The sequence below is a fragment of the Alexandromys fortis genome, unplaced genomic scaffold, assembly GCF_014885135.2.
Source record: "Alexandromys fortis isolate MF-2015 unplaced genomic scaffold, M_Fortis_MF-2015_v1.1 scaffold_56, whole genome shotgun sequence".
Lineage (NCBI taxonomy): Eukaryota > Metazoa > Chordata > Mammalia > Rodentia > Cricetidae > Alexandromys > Alexandromys fortis.
This window is the reverse complement of record NW_026067935.1, coordinates 6,395,863-6,414,881: the sequence shown is the minus strand read 5'-3', so window position 1 is coordinate 6,414,881 and position 19,019 is coordinate 6,395,863. Positions and strand designations below refer to the sequence as shown.

Sequence of the window (19,019 nt, the reverse complement as noted above, 5' to 3'; positions counted from 1 at the left end):
GGCGCGCGCGCGCGCGCGCGCGCGCGCGCGTGTGTGTGTGTGTGTGTGTGTGTGCGCGCGCGCGCGCGCATGCGCAAGCGCAGGTGGAGGGACAGACTCGACTTGCGAGAGTGGGCTCCAGGATTGAACACAGGTCTTCCAACTTGGTGACAAGCTCCTTTACAGTTTCCATGCTGAGCCAGACCACTAGTCCCACTGGTTTTAAAAATCTGCAACTTGACGCAGTTATTGCAATGCTGGGAAATGAAACCCAGGGCCAGGCTAAGCAAGCAAAACTCTACCACTGAACTCCCAGCCCGAGTCTTCATGCTTCTCAAGAGATATAAAAAGGCTCCCCTGCTCCCATCCACAGCATTCGGGCTGTGGACACATCTCATTTGACCCGGCATGGCTCTGTCTCAGACCATCCCTGCAGCTGTACCCTCCCAGATTTGGGCTGATTTGAAAATGTCTGTGATCCAGAAATGGTGATGAGCGCTGTGGGGATCTGGGGCCTGTGGCTGGCATAGCCTCGGCTGTACATCTGTTGTATTTATACATGCCTTCATGTCTCTGTGATGGGCAAACAGCTCATGCTCCTTGAGGCCCATGCCTGATGCTTAGCATGCATTTAACCAGATTTTCCACCAGACAAATTCAGTCCCTTTTGGAAGGTCTGGCAGGTCTATTCTCTCTACACTTGACCGAGTCAGGACTCAGACAGTGGGAGGCTTTAACCCAAACTTCATTGGCTCATGAATAGCTGAAGCCATCATCAAAGAAAAAGGAGGGCCGGGGAAGTCAGGTACAGAGCCATCCCCACATTAAAGCCCATATTCCCAGACAGGAATTAGGGCAGAGCTGCCGGCTGCCGGTCTCCCCTTACTAGCACTTCTTTTTGACATTTTCTCTCGTATTTTTCTAATGTCACAATGAGATAGAATTTGAGCTGTTTCTATTGTTCCCGAAGACTTCGGGTTGCCCTGTGGGGACACAAAACCTGAAATCCAGTCTGGGCTTTGGGGAAGCAGAGCCATGGTGTGTTTGTCATTTTTAGCAGTCACTGGGGTGTCTAGCATTGTCTGATTGGCTGCTGGAATTAGCCATTAAACAGAGCTCTCAGTCACTGAACACTGGGGGCCTCGTTGAACTCTGCTGGGTGGGAGATCTTCCAGGGTGCCCGTCAGCTCTGAACTAAGACAGAAGGGCAGCGATGGGGCCGGTAGCTGTGATGGCCGCTGATGAAAGAACCCTCCCTGCTGTCCTTTGTCAGGGCGCTGTTATCACTGCTGTCCTCTCCGGTCTGTTCACTAACCGGTGGAAGAGACTATCGGGAGAGACCCTGGGCTCCTATTCCATGGTCAGCCCTCCCCAGGGACTTGAAGCCTTCTGCTACACAGCAGAATTTGTTCCGTACACTGAGGGCAGAAATAAGAAAAGGGTAATTCTTGGGGCTGGAGAGATGGCTCAGAAGTTAAAAGAGCATTGCCTGCTCTTCCAAAGGTCCTGAGTTCAATTCCCAGCAACCACATGGTGGCTCACAACCATCTGTAATGAGGTCTGGTGCCCTCTTCTGGCCTGCAGACATACACACAGACAGAATATTGTATACATAATTAATTAATTAATTAAAAAAAAGAAAAGGGTAATTCTGGACATGAACTTAGCCCTGTCCCTGATTATAGTGTCTGGGTTTGTCACATTTTCTTCTTTGTTTATTTGGGGATGTTTTGTTTTGAATTACATTTTATTTTATCAGGGAAGAGGTGCATGCCACAGCACATATCTGGAGGTCAGAGGACAAGTTTTGGGAGCTAGTTCTCTCATCTTACGAGTTCCTTGGAGAGAACACAGGCCATCAGGTTTGGTGGCAAGCATCTTTACCCACTGCACCTGCCCTGGTTATTGTTCTTTTGAGACAGAGTCTTAGGACTCCCGGCCTGGCCTCCCAAGTTCTGGAATTTCAGGTGGGGACCGCCACATCCTGGTCACTTATCATTTCCTTTTTTTTTTTTTTTTTTTTTTTTTTGAACCAGTTTCTCTGTGTAGAGCAGAACTCACAGAGACCCGCCTGCCTCTGCCTCCCAAGCGCTGGGATTAAAGGCGTGCGCCACCGTCTGGCTCACTCGTGTTTTCTTAAGGATAATTCTAAAATACTTCAGACTCATTGAACAAAACCAGTATTTTTATTCATGCTTTAAAAAAGTATTTTTTATCATGTGTTTGTGTGTTGAACAGTGCTCATGTGGAGGTCAGAGGGTAACTTTCAGGAGTCAGTTCCTACCAGGAGTCCCAGGACCAAACTCAGATTATTGCATTTGGATTTAATTATTGTGTGTGTGCAGTGCTTCAGAGGCCAGAAGAGCACATTGGATCTCCTGGAACTGGAGTTAGAAGGAACGACCCCATGTGGGTGCTGGGAACTGAACTCATGTCCTCTGTAACAGCAATAAGCAACAGCAATAAGCACTCTTTTTTTTTTTTTTGGTTTCTCCATAGCTTTTGGAGCCTGTCCTGGAACTAGCTCTTGTGACCAGGCTGGCCTCAAACTCCCAGAGATCTGCCTGCCTCTGCCTCCTGAGTGCTGGGATTAAAGGCATGCGCCACTACCGCCCCGCCTTACAGAAAATTTTAAAAGGGCATGGTGGCGCATACCTTTAATCCCAACACTCAGGAGGCAGAGGCAGGCAGATCTCTGGGAATTTGAGCCCAGTCTGGTCTACACAGCAAGTTCCAGGACAGCCAGAGCTACATAATAGAGATCCTGTCTCAATAGTAGCGATGATGATGATTAAGTAAGTTTTAAAAACCTACATAAATAAAGTTAAAAAAAAAAAAACAAGCCAGGCAGTGGTGGCACACACGTGTAATCCAGCACTGGGGCAGGCACTCAGGAGTTCGGGCCATCCTTGTCTACACGGCAAGTTCCAGGACAGCCAGGGCTACAGAGAAATCCTGTCTCAAAAAAATAAAATAAACCAAGTGAAAAGTAAAGCACCAAGTACAGTGTGCCTTCGTCAGGAGCCCTCCCTCCCTCCCAGTGCTGCCCTCCCTCCCTCCCAGTGCTGCCCTCCCTCCCTCCCGGCGCTGCCCTCCCTCCCGGCGCTGCCCTCCCTCCCTCCCTGCGCTGCCCTCCCTCCCTCCCTGCGCTACCCTCCCTCCCGGTGCTGCCCTACCTCCCTCCCGGTGCTGCCCTCCCTCCCGGCGGTGCTGCCCTCCCTTCCCGGCGCTGCCCTCCCCCCCAGTGCTGCCCTCCCCCCCAGTGCTGCCCTCCCCAGTGCTCACCTGGGGAGACACAGCACGAGTCAGCAGTCACAGGTGACTGACTGCAACCTGGGCACTTCTGTCCGGGAGGTCCGGTCATCTTAGAAGCTAGCTCCTCCATATGTCACAGACCAACTGCCTGGACTCTTGTCACCAGGTTTCAGCTGCTATTGAGAGCCTCGGAGAGCTGTGTGAACGTAGCATCCCTATGCTTGGCACCCGCACACCCTCAACAGACGCACAGCCCTCAAATGAGATTACCTGGCTGCCGAGCCCCAGAATCACTAGGAGAGCCACCCCCAGAATACTTTCTCCTTTGCTCTTTTCTACCAAATGCGCGGTGTGTGGAGAAAAGCAAATTCACAAGGAGTCTTAGCTCATTTTTACCGTTGACCCCTTGAAGACCTCAAAAGCCTGTGGGTTGACCATGTCCTTGTGGCTACAATTCCCTGCTTGTTCATTTGTCAGCTAAGTGATCTCAGTGTTGTGCTGTATCTTGAGTCATTAGTTAAATCTTAGATTTTTAGACTGGGTCTTATAATCTGGGTTGGTCTCAAATTCCTGGCAGTCCTTCTGCTTTAGCCTCCTGAGTGCTAGGATTGGCTTTATTTAACTCTTTCATTGTTTAAAAGCAAAGACTTTTCTGACCCTGGGGCTGTAACTTGTTAAGAATGGGCTGAATGTGCATGGGTGCTCACTCCCCACGTAGTCTTGAGTGTCTTCTCTGGCGAGCTCATGGGTCCCACATCCTTGGTGGTGTTTAGGCCTAACAGGCGCCTTAAAAACTGCTTGATTTGGTAACAAGACCAGTTGGATCACATTATTGGCAGTGCATCCCAGGGCAGATGTTCCCATTCAAATCCATGAAACTGCCAGCATTACAAGCCAGCAGCCAGGGCACTGGCTGACAGTGAAGTTTTGTTGTGGGTTTACTATGTCAGACTTTAAGCTCAGCTATAAAATAGACTGATGCTGCCATCTTCGCACAGATACAGATTTCACATTTAAACACTGCCCTTGACTCAGGTCCTAATTCTTCCTCAATGTGCTCTTTAGTGTCTTTAGCAAACCACAGCCCTGCTCCTTTAAATGTCACACTCAGTACCTCTTGCCTAAGGAGATGGCACCTCCAGGTGCTCAGAAGATATTTTTGGTGTGTTATAAGAAAATGTGTAGTCTGTGGCCATAACCCCCGCCCCCCATCCTGAACGCACTGATCTCTGAAGCTAAGCAGGGTCAGGCCTGGTCAGTACTTGGATGGGAATACCCCATGCTATAGGCTTAAAAAAGAAAGGAAGAAAGGAAACAGTATGTGTATTAGCTGACAGGGCATGGACAGCTAGAACGCTGGGCAACTCCCGCCCTGAGAGGCCTGCCTTTGCTTGTCCCCTACATGCCCTGGGCATGAAGGGCTGTCACTGAGGCTGTATAAAAAGCTGTGTTTGAAGCCTGGCTGTCCTCTGGAGAGCAAAGTGAAAAGATGGCCTCATTCTTTCTCCATCGCAGGTCCTGCCGCACCGCCTCATGTCTGTGATGAGCACCTGGGCTTTGCTCCGTTTCCCTGCACCGCTGATCAGGATGTGCTCGGGGAACTGGGGACTCGGGCTTCAGGAGAAGCCAGCACTGCTCTTCCCAGGAATGGCTGCTGCTGCGGTGCAGGTGGCAGGCAGGAAGGACTATCCTGCTCTGCTTCCCCTGAATGAGAGTGAGCTTGAAGAACAGTTTGTGAAAGGCCATGGTCCAGGGGGCCAGGCCACCAACAAAACCAGCAACTGTGTAGTACTCAAACATGTGCCCTCCGGCATTGTGGTCAAGGTAGAGAGTGGAGGGGGCGGGTAGATGAGGAGTCCAGGTCTGCAGCCACAGCAGGCTTCAGTAAGGGGCATGCCCATTCGGGCACTGGCATGCTCTGCCAACCCAGTAGAATCAGGACACTGCAGATGTACCCAAACCCTGTCTGTCTCTCTGGAAATGAACCTCCTGCCCAGTCTCAGGAGCCAGAGCTCTGCCGCTGTCCTTGAATTCAGCTGTGTGTCACCAGCAAGGGATGCTGCGGTTAAGCCTGCTATCCCCAAAGCCACCCCTGGTCGGCGCATGGAACTGATGGACTATGCTTCTGGCTAGCTATCTCAGTTCTCAGTTTGTAGGGTAGCTCTCCATGTCCCTCTGCCCTGCTTTGCACACATCTCCAACACTTGCCCTTCCTAGGAAAAGATGAGGTGGAGGGGAAGCAGAGGCAAAGCGCTCTTCACAGCTGCCAGTGTAAGCCTTCCTTAAAGAAGGCGGTCTCTGGTCAAGGGCAGCACAGCCCCTAACAAGCCACAGGTGTAGCAAGTGGCCGAGTGCCTTTTAGCCCAGAGTGCAGCAGCCGCACTGCCTCTAAAACAGGAGTGAGGCCAGCAGAGCTGCCAGCCAGCCACGGCCACTGCTGTGCGTGTGTCCATCACTAGAGGGCCCCAGAGCCACACACAGCCCTGAAGGAGCATGCAGGCAGTGCAGATTTTCCCAGGCACAGCCAGTCTACCAGCAGGTATTTCACCACTAGGGGCAGGCACTGTGTGTTAGCTCTGAGGCCTGAAAACAGTGCTTACTGCCTGACCAGACAAGGAACTTGCTCACCCACAGTCCTTCAAGGGGAGTCCAGATTCACAGTAGCTGCTTCATGGCCGGTTTCTGGGGCCAAGAAGACAGAAATTAAAACCCTCATTCATAACAAAACTCCAAAAACATTTTTTGTTGCACTTGCCACTAGCTTCATTTTCCTTTTGGAAATCTCCCCCTCGTGCCACAGCACTTCCTTTGCCCCTCAACTCTGCTAGGCCCTGGCCGCCATCACTTCCACATAAACCGAATGTTGTGGCAAGCTGTTATCCAGACGAATACACGGTTGTGAGTGGCATGCGAATTTTCCACAGGGGTCGCTCCCTGACCACAAGCTAGAGACTCCAGTCAATGCTTCCATTATTACTTGGAAACTGCTTAAATTAATTAAAAGCTATTGGGGGTGAAAAGATGGTTAAGAGCACTGGTCTGCTCTTCCAGAAGACCCAGGTTTGATTCCCAGTACCCACATGGCTGACTCAAGAGGCTCATGCCTTTGCCCTCCTGGCCTTTCCCTCTGTGAAGAATGGGTGGCTTCTGAGGTCCTGCCCATCACCCCACACCCATGGTTTTCACATTCCTGCCGTGATCTCTTGCAGTGCCACCAAACACGATCAGTGGATCAAAACAGAAAGATAGCTCGAAAAATCCTCCAGGAGAAAGTGGATATCTTCTACAATGGCGAAAACAGCCGTGTCCACAAAGAAAAGCTGGAGGCTGAGAGGAAAAAGCAAGCGAGGAAGAAAAGAGCAAAGGAGACCCTAGAAAAAAAGAAGTTGTTGAAAGAACTATGGGAAGCAAGTCAACACGTTCCTGAGGAAAGGACTGGTGCTGACGCTGTACCAGGGGGCTTTCGGGAATAGCAGTGGTAATGCCTGGCACCAGAGTTGGAGCATCTAAAGAAAGCGTCCTGGAGGCGGGAGTGGTGGTGCACACTGTGGTCTCGGCACTTGGGAGGGCTAGGGCTTGAGCAGGAGCACTTGTCCCACAAGTGAGTTTGATCCTCAAAATCCACATAAGGGTGGAAGGTCAGAACTGACTCCAGAGTCCTCTGACTTCCTGATGTACGCTATTTCCTGTGTGCCCACACTTGTCACACACACAAATGAACAAGCAATACAAGGTTGAGATAAAAAGTTTGAAAGAGTACTGATATTAGTTAACCCCACTTTTATGGCAAGTATCATTTAGCCTTAGTTTTTGGTAAAGAGTAGTAAAGAAAATGAACCATCAGCGAAGTGGCACTAAGTTACTTGCTGTGCTTGCTGGTTTTAACAATTCACACAAGCATGCCGGGCGGTGGTGGCGCACGCCTTTAATCCCAGCACTCGGGAGGCAGAGACAGGCAGGTCTCTTGTGAGTTCTAGGCCAGCCTGGTCTACAGGAGCTAGTGCCAGGACAGGCTCCAAAGCTACAGAGAAACCCTGCCTCGAAAAACTAAAAAAAAAAAAAAAAACCCACAAGCTAGCATCACCAGGGAAGTTTTAGTGAGAAATTATAAGGATGTCTGTGGGAATTATCTGTATTGTTAACTAAGTCAGAAAACCCAGCTCATTGTGGGCAGCATCATTCCCTAAGCAGGAATCCAGAATACAAGAAAGCTAGCTAAGAAGAGCAAGCAACGATGCTTTTACTCTCTTAAATGGATGTGGTATACTACTGGAGTTTCTACCTGACTTCCCCAAGATGACTTACTGTAACTTGAAATAGCAAGCTAAATAAATTCTTCTTTCATAGGTTGCTTTCTGTCAGGGTATTTTATCACAGCAACAGAAATGGATGTGGATTTATCTGTGGAGTCGTCAAAATAAAGAAAAAGAAATGGATGTGGAACTTGCCTATTGAACCTTAGTCTTTTTGGTTTTGGAGTTAAGGTCTCATGTAGCCCAGGCTGGCCTTGAACTCCTGGTCTTCATCTCTGCCTCCCCAAAGATTACTGGCATGCACCACCACACAAAGCTACAGGTGGTTTTCCATTTGTTTGGTTTGCTTTCCCTGTTAGAATTTCAAAGGTGGTCCACATCTTTAATCCCAGCTGTGAGCTCAAGGTCAGCCTGGCCTACATAGTAAGTTCCAGGACACAGTGAGACCCTGTCTCAAGCAGGGGAAATGCCGAGACAGATGTGCTGATGTCACTTTAGAGGGACAGGTGTACCCTGGCAGAGGAGGAAGCAGGGAGAAAAATAAAACAACCGGAGAAGGGTAAGAAAGAGGGTGATGCCAAATCAGACTTCCGAGTAAGACAATCAAGCCGGGAGCAGAAGACTTGGTGAACTTCCCGCCAGACAGGCAGGAGCCTGCATGCCAGGTGATAGTCTCATGTCTTCTAGAAGGGGTGTGTGTGTGACCTCTGGTCAACATCAGTTCCTGTATGAAGGCTTCATATATGGAGGCAGGCTTTGTGATTGGTAGTAGACAATGGCAAGTCAGGCTAACTGGCATCACCTGACGTGGAAACTTGATGTTCTGTGTATCTGGTGAGTCCTTGACGCCTCCAAAGTACCACTCCCTTCTCTTTAATGCACCTATGTGTCCGTGCATTATGAGCTGTTTGGCCATTAAGCCTCTAAGAAGGGACTCTGGGATGGGGCAGGACAGAGAAACCTGTTTACATGTGGCTATAGATCTACAGATAGGGAGAAACAGTGAGGCTCGCTGTTACCCGCCTCACCTAGGGGTGGGGGAGCACTGTTCACTAAGCTGTTCTAGGCTGGACACTGCATTACATACATGCGGAAGCTGCTCCCTGGGACACTCCAAACAGGGATCCCTTTGTTGTAACAGTAGATCCTTCCTATAATCAGGCTCCTTTGAACAGGGAGTTATGGAAAGAAGAAACTCACAGGAAGGCAAATTTAGAACTGTAGCTAGGAAGGGCAGCTTCTGTTTCCTTTTGCACACTGGTGTTCTGCCATGGTGACGCTGCAAAGCCCATGGTCCCCTCCGCTAGCCTTTGAACACTTTGTGAATGAGCCCTTTGCTTCTCACCCACAGTACTGTACATCTGATACTTATCTTCAACCAGCTCAGAGCCAAGTCTTATACAGGGCCAGTTTTCACACGGCAGAAACTCCTGCGTCCCAGGAAATACTGTGGAGACCACAGTGACTCGATATATCCAAGCACGACTCTCTTTCCTCAACACCGGAGCATAGAACTATTAATTTTTTTAAAGCAATGTTTCACTATGAAGCTCTGGCTGGCACAAAGTATGTGATCCTCCTGCCTCTGTCTCCCAGGTTCTGGGACTGCAGGAGTGAGCACGCTGCCCAGGAGATCCCTGAAGCACCCACCTGCTGGACAGTGGAGCAGTGCCCATGGCTCATCACTGACGCCTGCCTCCCACAGGGCCACATGTGGACCTGATATCCCTGAGACTCAGGCACACAGTTCACAGCCTGCTGTGCTAGTGGGATGTCTGAGTCAGATACGAAATGCCTTAGCAGGTATCTCCCAGCCCTCCGTCAGGAGCGTCAATAGTGACCCCAACCCTGGGGAAACCAAGGCAAGGATTGTGAGCTCAAGGCCAGTGTCACTCTAATTAGCAAGACTGTCCTCCCCCAAAGAGAAACAAGCACCAAAGACCCAAGGATCCCACATCTCAATACAAACTGTTAATGAAAATAAGCTTTATTACATCAAGTAATAAATACAAAGATGCAACAGTTGCAGTCGTTGTCTTCCAGATGTTGTGACCGTCTCACAGTAAACACGGAACTGAGATCCACAGTCTCAGGATGGACATTTGCAGGGCGCGTGGCAGGTTGGGTAGATTGCTCTTTCTTCTGTATTTATAACTTGTGCATGTTTAAGATTGACTTCAAAGCACTCAGTCATGCAAAGGCTTAAGCAGAGCAGCTCTGTGAAACAGGGTCTACACTGTCCACAGGCAGGCCAGCTACTAAGCAGATGTGCTGTGGTCTGCACTCAAGTCCTCAGAGGCAGGTGAGCTCATGGAAAGGAAGTCAACTGGGGTGAGGCGAATGGCAAGTGTATCCAAAGGGAGATTTTAAAGGGGACACTGGGATTTGGGGGCAAACAATAGCTTGCTGTGAAGTGGCTTCACAAACATCTTTCAAATCAATGCTTGGGAAGAAAAAAAGAGCTGGATGGTTTCTAACTACTTAGAATGCACACCGTCAGTAACTGCAAAATGTCTTCCCAGTCTTCTGGATGTGGGTTCAGAGCTTAATGACCACGGCAGGAAAACCACTGCCATTTTGAACAAAGCCTCTCATCTCCACAGGGTAGCGAGATGGGCCTTCAGACTGGCCAGGGGCTAGGACCTGGCATTACGTTCCGTTTCGGCCAAGCACTCCCGAACCAGGCTTCGGGCATGAATGATGCCTGCAAGAGAAGCAGAGACGGGCATCAGCCCATTCACAGAGCAGGAAGAAAACCTGTTGGTTAAACCCAGTCATGAAGCCCATTCTTGAGGGGAATAGAGGGTCTCTATCCAAACACCTGCAAAGGCCAGGCTGCTAAGGAGGCTGTGATGAGAGAAGGTCATTTGAACCCAGGAGTTCAAGGCCAGTAACATCCAGTTCTCTCCTTTTTAAAAAATCACAATGCTTAAAAAAAAAAAAAAAAAAAAAAATCACAATGCTATGCCCAGGTGGTGGATCATACTGCAATCCTAGTACTCTCAAGGCAGAATCAAGATAACCTCAAATCTTTTCACACTGGTGTGACGTGCTTGTATGGGTTCAGCAGCTGGCTAGGGTGACATGAAGTCTTCCTCATTCTTGTAGGGCCAGCAGTTCCCTCAGGATGTATCCTGCAATAGTCACTTGGTACATCCATATATAATTCAATCCACTGGCTTTAGGGGTGGATGCAAATTTGTTTAAGACATCACAGGTTAGCATCTTCCCAGGAATCTCTATCTGGAACCAGCTCTCCAGTTCTCAGAATTCTCTCACGTCCTCTTGTTGTGTAAGCAGCAGTATCGATCCATGGGGATGCTCTCTCTCACTGCTGGTTGCCACCCATCTCCACTCCTGTCCCCATTCGTACTCAGTCTAGTCACCTTCTCAGAGATTCCACGGATTCAGCCACAGCCGATCCTTACCTGGCCTAGCTATGATTGGCAAGTCCGACTTCAGTACAGCCTTTTGGCACAGACCGGGGACCTCCAGGTCCAGGCCATCTCCATTCTCTCCCAGGTTCATTCTGTAATGTTTTCATCAACCAAGTACCTCCTGGTCATGAATGAACCTACAGCCCTGGTCCTCTGATAACTTCTAAATAGAGCGCCTGTCCCCTCAGCAGCTGTCATGAGGTAGCATGCTGCTCAGCATCCTTCACACCTCACACCTGATTCCCTTGCTTTCTGTGACATCAGTCTCCCTTTTCAGTCACTAAAGAATCTCAGGGGCAGTGGGGAGTGTTTGAATTAATGAGCAATTTCAAATTTGTAAGATGAAAGGTTCTGGACACACAGTGTGATGGCTATACAATACTATGAAAGAACTTCAGTTGTTAAGATGTTAAATTATATGTTACATATATTTTGCCACAATTAAAAAAGACAAAAAAAAAAAAATGGGGCCAGGCAGTGGCGGCGCACACCTTTAATCCCAGCACTTGGGAGGCAGAGCCGGGCAGAGCTCTGTGAGTTCGAAGCCAGCCTGGTCTACAAAGTGAGCTCCAGGACAGCCAGAGCTGTTACTCAAAGAAACCCTATCTCCAAAAACAAAAACAAAACAACAAGAAAAAAATCAGATGAGCAATGGTGGCTTATGCCTTTAATCCCAGCACTCAGGAGGCAGATATAGGTGGATCTCTGTGAGTTCAAGGCCAGCCTGGTCTACAAAGCAAGTTCCAATACAGTCAGAACTACACAGAGAAACCCTATGGTGAAAAAAAAAAATCAAAAACACAAAAGGAACTCTCAAAAGGAACCCTATCCTGATCAGAGGAGAGCCTCTGTAGTCACAGTTGCACCCCCCCAGCACAGATGGAGAGGCCATAGAGCCTCTCTGACAAGGTATAGGAGTGAGGGGTGACCTCTTCTCAGAAACCCCAAAAGCTCCTCAGACCCAACTGCCACACCTGCAACAGCACAAGTGTGTATCACTAACCCACAGGTCAAGGGACTTTCCCTGACCACCTCCAGTACGTCCTCTAGGAAACCTCTCTAACTCCTGGGCTCAAACCATCCTCCTGCCTCAGCCTCCCAAGGAGCTGGGACTACAGGTACCCACCAGCATGCTTCAGAAGACTTCAGAAGTCTTCAACAGTGACAGGCAACCTTGAGAGCCTTAACCACGCCCCTCGCTCACCTCGTTTTAGTCTCTCCATGGCGCTCTTGCTCCCTGCATACGTGGGTCTGATCTCTTTCCCCAGCTCTTCAATGATGGCCAGCAGCTCTGCGTATTTACTCTGAGGCACCTGGCTATTTCCAGTTCCCTAGGACCAGAAAACAAGGGTTTGGATGGATGGATACACCCCAGTGGGCACGCGTGGGTGGAGGGAAAGAGAGCTAGCCTTGGGATCTCAGGACTGCCCAGCCGGAGCATGTCACATGGTACAACTCTAATATAGGGCAAGAGGCCCTCACCTGCTGTCCCCATCCACACAGGAAGAAAGATCTGGCGTCAAAGTGACAAGTAACAGGGGACACCTGACTCCATGAGGAGAGGGGTGTCTCCTAGGAGTCAGACATCCACAATGAGTGGAAGACAGAGGTCACCACTGGAAGACCTCAGCCATCGCTAAGGACCCAGAATGGGGCTAAAACTTATCAGACACACCACATCCTCCCCACAGACAGTCTCTAACTCCAGGCTACGGCTTAAGCAAGCACCCAGATCAGCGAGGGCCTTGGCTCAGTCCTCTCCTCCTGTCGCAGCTGGATTATGGCAGCCAGGTCTCTGTCCGGGGCCTTGGCCTGTTCCTCTCGCCTCTGCGGCCTCCACTCCCAAGCCTCACCACCCGGCCTACAAGCCAGGAGCTCAGCCTCCTGGCACATCCGCCTCCTGGCCTCCCGCTTCTCCCAACGTCGGCGCCGCATGGCCAGGGCATTGCGCTGCCGCTCCAAGCTGCGCCTCAGCCCATCCTCCCGCCGCCTCTGCTTCTTCAGCCTGTCCCGCTCCCGGGCCCTAGCCTCCTTCTCCTCCTGGGATAGGATAGGCTGTCGGGGCATGGCTAGAGGTTGTGGCAAGAAGAGACCTCCATGGCAACCCCAGAACACTGGCTGGGACTTAGCTCACAGAAAGAATTTTCCTGTTGGCAACCAGGGTTGTAAAAACCTTCTATGCAGAGCAGCCAGTTGCCCCCTGATCATGACCCTGAGGTCACCGCAATGAACTGATAAGAGATCTGGGTCTTCAAGAGGATCATGATCTAGAAAATGACTTGGGACCATACTCATCTCCAGCTCCCAATATGCTGTCCCCGTCTCCTCTGTCACAGCATAGAGGGCCAACAGCAGCTGAACCTTACCTGCCCAGGAAATGAGCACCTGGTGGCTGGAGCAGCGCAGTGATCCCTGGCCCTTTCCTGTGTCCCCGCATCCCTCAGGTCACTGGACAGTCCCAGTTGCCCTGCATTCTAATCCATCAAATAAAGAATGGGAGCCAAGTCCCAGCAATGGCTAAGGACACGCAGGGAACATGGGGACTGCTTTGATCCACTTCTGTCCCCTCAATGCCTCCTACCAGCAGTGAAGTGTCCCGGCTGCCCCCAGAGCCCTCCCATCACTCACACTGCCATACCTGGGTGTAGCCTAGTGATGGTGGCCCATAGTCACTCAGCAGCTGGCGATACTGGGAGGATGTCGCCATACTAGTAGAAGGCGAGTGGACACTTCCTGCAGTAAAGAGGAGGGAGAAGTCAGAGCTATAGCAAAGGGCATTGGGTACTGCAACAGTCCCCCCATCTAGGTCCCTACTTGTGAACTTTTGATTTACAGGACAGAGACCTCAGTTCAACCTCTAATGGTCAGAGCCCAGACACCAGTCTAGATGCACGGAAGGAAGTATATAAGGGCAGCCACTCCCTGCATACCTCATACCTCAAAAGACAGCCCTTCCCCGCCCATGCACGTGACCCCAGAGACCACTACCAAGACTGAAGCTGGCAGCTGTGTTCAGCCTAATCCTTGCTGACCCCAGCCCAGTCCCCACTCAGAACCAGAGCTACAGCCCATGACTGGCAACTAGCAAGGGTGGCCTAACCTGGGATAGAATTTCTTATACGCAGCCACCTCTGTGTTCCTATGCACCACCTGTGCTGGACAAACACAGCAAGGAAGACCCGCAAAGGCCTCAAGGCACAGAACCCCAGAGGGAGACAGGTGCCCTGCATGAACACAAAGCAGGGTCTAGAGAGCAGCCTTTGTGCCTCAGACAAGCCCCTCAACCCCTCTGGGCTTCTCATTCCCTCTCCAAAGAAAGAAAAGAACTCCCGACTGTCTGCAAAACGCACACACATCATGCACTCTGCACTCCAAAAAGAGGGGCCTAAGACCCCATGTCTGGAATCCAGCCCTTGAGAACACTATCCAGATGCAGCAGCTAGAACAAAACAGGGCCCGGAGCCCAGTGCAGACTGCCATCCCCTGGATGCGGAATGAGGAGGCCCCTGGCTGGAGCATGCACACCCATAATGGCAACCAAGTAGCCATTAGGCGGGTAAAGGATGTCCTTTGAATTACAAACAGCAGTAACCATGGAGAATTTACCTAGTCCTGCTCGGCAGCTGCCCGACCACCGCCCCCAGAGCCAAATTGTCTCTCACACACAGAGCAGGCTCTGCAGACTTGGCCCCAGGGATGGACAGCTGGTGCCAGGCTGGCCAAGTCACCAGCTGCTCACTTGGTGTGGGCGAGGGGAGGGACAGGAGGAAGTTCAGGAGCTGGGTTTGCTGGGCAGGCGCTGGGAGGAGCAGTGAATCCCAGGGCCTGGCTGCAGGGTGAGCCACACTGCATGGGAAGTGGCTGCGCAGCAAGCTGGCAACCCCAGCACCTGCCTCCAAGCAGGCAACAGCACAGGAAGCTTTTCCTAAGCACAGAGAGTACACCCAGGTTTAGGCACCGCCTATGGACGTGGTTCCTGAGCAAAGCATACTAGGGGCATGCCATCCAACTGGAGCGACCCTAGCTTCCTCACCACCACGGCCAATTCCATTTCCCCAGCCTTTAGAGATGGCTCCTTTCCAGGAGGTGAGTTCCAATACTGCCCACTACATGTCGTCAAGCTCTTTCTGGGTTCAGACAAGCTAGAGGGGTCAATGCTGAAGGGTGGAGTGGGTGAGAGAGGACTCGAGGCCTTTAGAGGACCCTGGCACCACAGTCGGAGTAGAATGCCGGCCGGGGCACCTCTTCTGCTTCCCCATGCTTTTCACCGCTGTCACCTCCCTGTCCCATCATCTCTCCTGGACAGAGTTGGGGGTCTGTCCCAGCAGTGCCACTCCTGGCTGTGGGACCTCTGTCAAGGCCCTTGCGGGCCTCAGTTTCTCGTCTGTTTGAAGCCATATTCCAACAGCAGATTTATCTATCCTACAATCTGATGACGTGGGGTGGGATTAGGGGGCTGAGGGGCAGGCAGAGGAGGACTAAGAAATACCCGTCTGCATTGTGGAGGATCTCAAGCAATACCTCAGAGCTTGGTTTTCCATCCCTACAGGAGCGGAGATGAGCCTGACTGAGTCAAACCTGCCTCACATCCAATCAGCCCCCACCCCCGGAGTCGTGGCAGAAGGGTCCTCCACGCCACTCCAGCCCTCTCCTTCCCGAAGACAGGCACCTGGGCTGAGGGAGGCCAGGGAGGCGGCTCCACGTCAGCACAGCCGTGTGGAGCATCTCAGACAATGAGCGCAGTGTGCAGAGAGCCGGGAGGGCTTGGCAGAGGCCAGGAAGCTCCTGGGGCCAGGCGCAGCTCCCCGCCCCCACGCCAGACAAAGAGCGGCCTGGGCCTGGGGAGCTGGCGGCCTTCCCGCCACTTGGGGCGCCGGGGGGGGGGGGGGACGCTCTCGGGCGGGGGAGGCGGGGGCTTTGTCTAACTCCGCCACTGCCACCGCCGGCCAGGCCGCAGCTTGGCAACTCAGTGAGCAGGAGGCAGGGCTGGAGGGCGTGAGGGATGATGACAGGGAAGGCGGAGGAGCCACTGTGAGAGTCCATCTTGGATGCAGATGGCAGGGGAGAGCAGGGCTTTCTACGAAGTAATACCGGCAGGCGGGCGGGCCCCCACCAAAATGCCGGCCACCTGGAGACCCTGGTTCGCCTCCTGCCATGCCCCATTAGAAAAGGAACTTGAGCTGACTACAGGTGCCAGCAAGCCCAGAACAGGGCTTCAAAGTCCCGGGGGCTGCCTGCCGCTGGGACCCACAACCCCAAAAGGTCCCAGCTGAAGACCCCGGGGTAGCTCTCCCAGATCAGGCTGTCTCTGTCTTCCCACTGCCTGGCACTGCAACCCACTGCCCTTCCATCCTAGACACTGGCCAAAGAGACTGGAGACAAAAACCCTACCTGCCAACAAAGCCTGTCACTCGGGGTGGGAGGTGCGGGGGGAATGAAACCATTTGAGGTGAAACAGTGGCTGCGTGCTTTGGGGGGCTCTGCACCCACGTGGGAGCGTTTCAACTCTCCCAAGCTGGCACCCTAAATCTCAACCTTTTCCAAACCCCAAAGAGCAGTGTCCAAGAAGTTTAAACCACATGGCCAGGGCTTTTCGAGGTCCCTTAAGGGATTTTTGGAATTCTGGGCTCAACATTTCAACACAAGACCCCCCAGGTTGGAAGTGCCTGGTACACAGTGACCATAACCAACTCAGACCCCAACTGTCCCAGGGGGGTTAGCTCTCCTGACCCCCCCCCCGACCTCAAGTCTGTTTTGGGGAGTGGTCTGCTCACAGCCAAATGTCTAGGGGGTACTGAGAGGACACAAAGCTAGGCGTTTACGAATGTCCCCGGGACCCGGGGCTAGCCCTTGGGCACTAGGAAAAGCTGCCTAGGAACTTCGCACAGGAGTTTCCCGGCGGCGCCCAGCCCCTGAGGGGAAGGGACACCGGGTCCCCCGGGCTTCTGCGGCGCGGTCCTCCGGGACCCACGTGGGGACTCCGGGATGGAGACCCGCGGGACCCAGCTCGCCGCACGCAGGGCCCACGAGGCCCCGGCACTACAACTTCTTCCCAGGGATTCCCGAGGGCCTGGGGAGCGGGAGCCGCTCCCGCCCCCGGGCCACCCGCAGCCCACGACCCCGGCCAGGCGGGCCAGGCTCCCTCCCGGCCCGCGGCCGTCCGGCCTTCTCCCGCCACCCTGCACGCGGCCCGGCCCTGGCCTGTCCCGCTCCACCGACCCTCGGCGCCCCGCGCCTCGCTCCCCGCGCAGCTCGGCCGCTCCCGCCTCCCGCCGGCAGGGGCCCTCGCCGAGCCGCCCAAAAATCGTCAGGAAATGGGGGGGGGGGCTGAGGAAAAAGCCTTCTTCGCCCGGCCGCCCGCGCCCTCGCTTCCCCGCCATCCCAGGCCGCTCCGCCACTCGCACTCGGGCCCGGGCCGCAGCCCCGCCGAGCGCCGGGCGCACCGCGAACTTTGGCGGCGCGGGCGGCGGAATCATGGCGGCGGGGCGGCTGAGACGGCGGCGTCCGAGCCGCCCCGGCCCGGGACATCACCCCCCCCCCTCCACACACACACACACACACACACACACACACACACACCCTCGGCGAGCTCGCCGCCTCGGGCACCGCGCGAGTCGGGGAGCCCCGGGCCGCGGTGGGCAGCGCGAGCCCCCAACTTAGCGGCACTTAGGGCGCGCGGCCCGCGCTCACTCACCGGCGTTGAGGGCGGCGGCGGGCATGTGCGCGGTCAAGTTCGGCTTGTACGACATCCCCGCGGGCGGCGGGCGCTCCGGGCAGAGCCGGGCCAGGCCGCGAGCGCGGCGGCGAGGCCGAGGCCGAGGCCCGGGCCGGGCGTCCCCGCGTCCCCGCGCCCGTCCGAGCGCCCAGCGGGCGCCCGCGCACTTTTTGTTGTCGCCGGCTCGGGCCGCGCCGAAAAATGTGGCCGTCCCTCACCCTGCCGCCGCCGCAGTAGATCACCCATCCATCGGGCGTGCGGCGCAGGGGCGGCCGCAAACTTTGAGCCCAGCCGGTGCTGGGCCCGGCCCGGACCGGGAGGGGGCGGCGGGCGTCGAGGGGCGGCTCCTCCCGCGGCCGCGCCCCGCGCGGCGCCGCCGCCCGCAACTTGCCAAAGTTTGGGGGGCTGCGGTCCCCGCGGCGCCCCCGCCGTGCCCCGGCCTCCCGCGCGCCGCTCATTGGCCCGCTCCTTCCTCTTTCTTAAACAGCCAGGCAGGATGGAAGAAGTACTTTTTTTTCCTGTGTCTCTTGACTGTGGGGGCAGGGATGGAAAATTACCTGGAGAAAATGGTGGCGATTGGGGTTTTTTGTTTTTCGGTGATTTTTTTTTTTTTGTGGTTGTGTGTGTGTGTGTGTGTGTGTGTGTGTGTGTGTTAAATGCACGTAGATCATTCCAGATGCCCTCGTCTGGCTCTGTCCCAGAATTAGAATAACCCATTCTTGACATTTATTTCGAGAAAAAAAAAAAATGTCACGTCTCTGCCTGAATTAAGTGGGCTTTTTTTTTTTTAACCCTTGGGAACCCAAGATTTCTTTGAGACTGACAAAAGCTGGATGGAGACGCCTCCGCCTCAGCAAATTCGCCCTCGCATCCACAGCATTTGGCGCACGAACTCTTTGGAATATTTCAAGGGAGCACCTACTGTGTGCCAGACACGGTTCTAGATGCTAAGGATGCAAGAATGAACTTGGCAAAGTTTCGACTCCCCGGAGTTTACACTCCATTTTTTGGACCCCCTCTTCCCCGCCCCATCCACGCCCCCACCCATGCTAGGAACGGACGGAAACGTCATCAGCAAACGTACTTGGGATCTGATGAATAACCTTCCGAAGGTACTATATTTTGGAGTTCTGCCTGAATAGTAATGTTCATCAAATTACATAAAACGCCCACCCGTTTTTGTTGTTTTTAATCGCCATGGTTTGCAGGTTGCTTGGGGGTTTTTGTTTCTTATTTTTTAATTAGTCATATTTAGACATGATCTGTGAACCTGGTGACAACGGCGTCAGCTTCTCCGCTAGAGAAAAAAAGGGACCACCACCAGGGTCTTACGTTCCCTCCATCCTTTGGGGACTAAAGGTGCAGGGGAAGAGACCGCCT

General features: G+C 53.2%; 2 protein-coding genes across 2 annotated transcripts in view; one reads left to right on the top strand and one right to left on the bottom strand.

The window, feature by feature from the left end:
• The window catches only part of Mtrfr (mitochondrial translation release factor in rescue), a 13,608-nt gene extending 5,919 nt beyond the window's left edge, over positions 1–7,689 (top strand). The window contains exons 2-3 of the mRNA XM_050146599.1: positions 4,750–5,058; positions 6,444–7,689. Of these exons, the coding sequence (XP_050002556.1) occupies positions 4,768–5,058; positions 6,444–6,707 (555 nt within the window). The 5' untranslated portion in view covers positions 4,750–4,767 and the 3' untranslated portion in view covers positions 6,708–7,689. The remainder of the gene's footprint in view (positions 1–4,749; positions 5,059–6,443) is intronic.
• Positions 7,690–9,458: 1,769 nt separating this feature from the next.
• On the bottom strand, positions 9,459–18,073 carry Cdk2ap1 (cyclin dependent kinase 2 associated protein 1). The gene is made up of 4 exons (XM_050146596.1): positions 17,619–18,073; positions 13,563–13,657; positions 12,129–12,255; positions 9,459–10,191 (listed from the first exon to the last, which is right to left on the bottom strand). The coding sequence occupies exons 1-4, from the start codon at positions 17,671–17,673 to the stop codon at positions 10,124–10,126; spliced, it is 345 nt and encodes a 114-aa protein (XP_050002553.1). The 5' UTR covers positions 17,674–18,073; the 3' UTR covers positions 9,459–10,123.
• Positions 18,074–19,019: the final 946 nt, after the last annotated feature.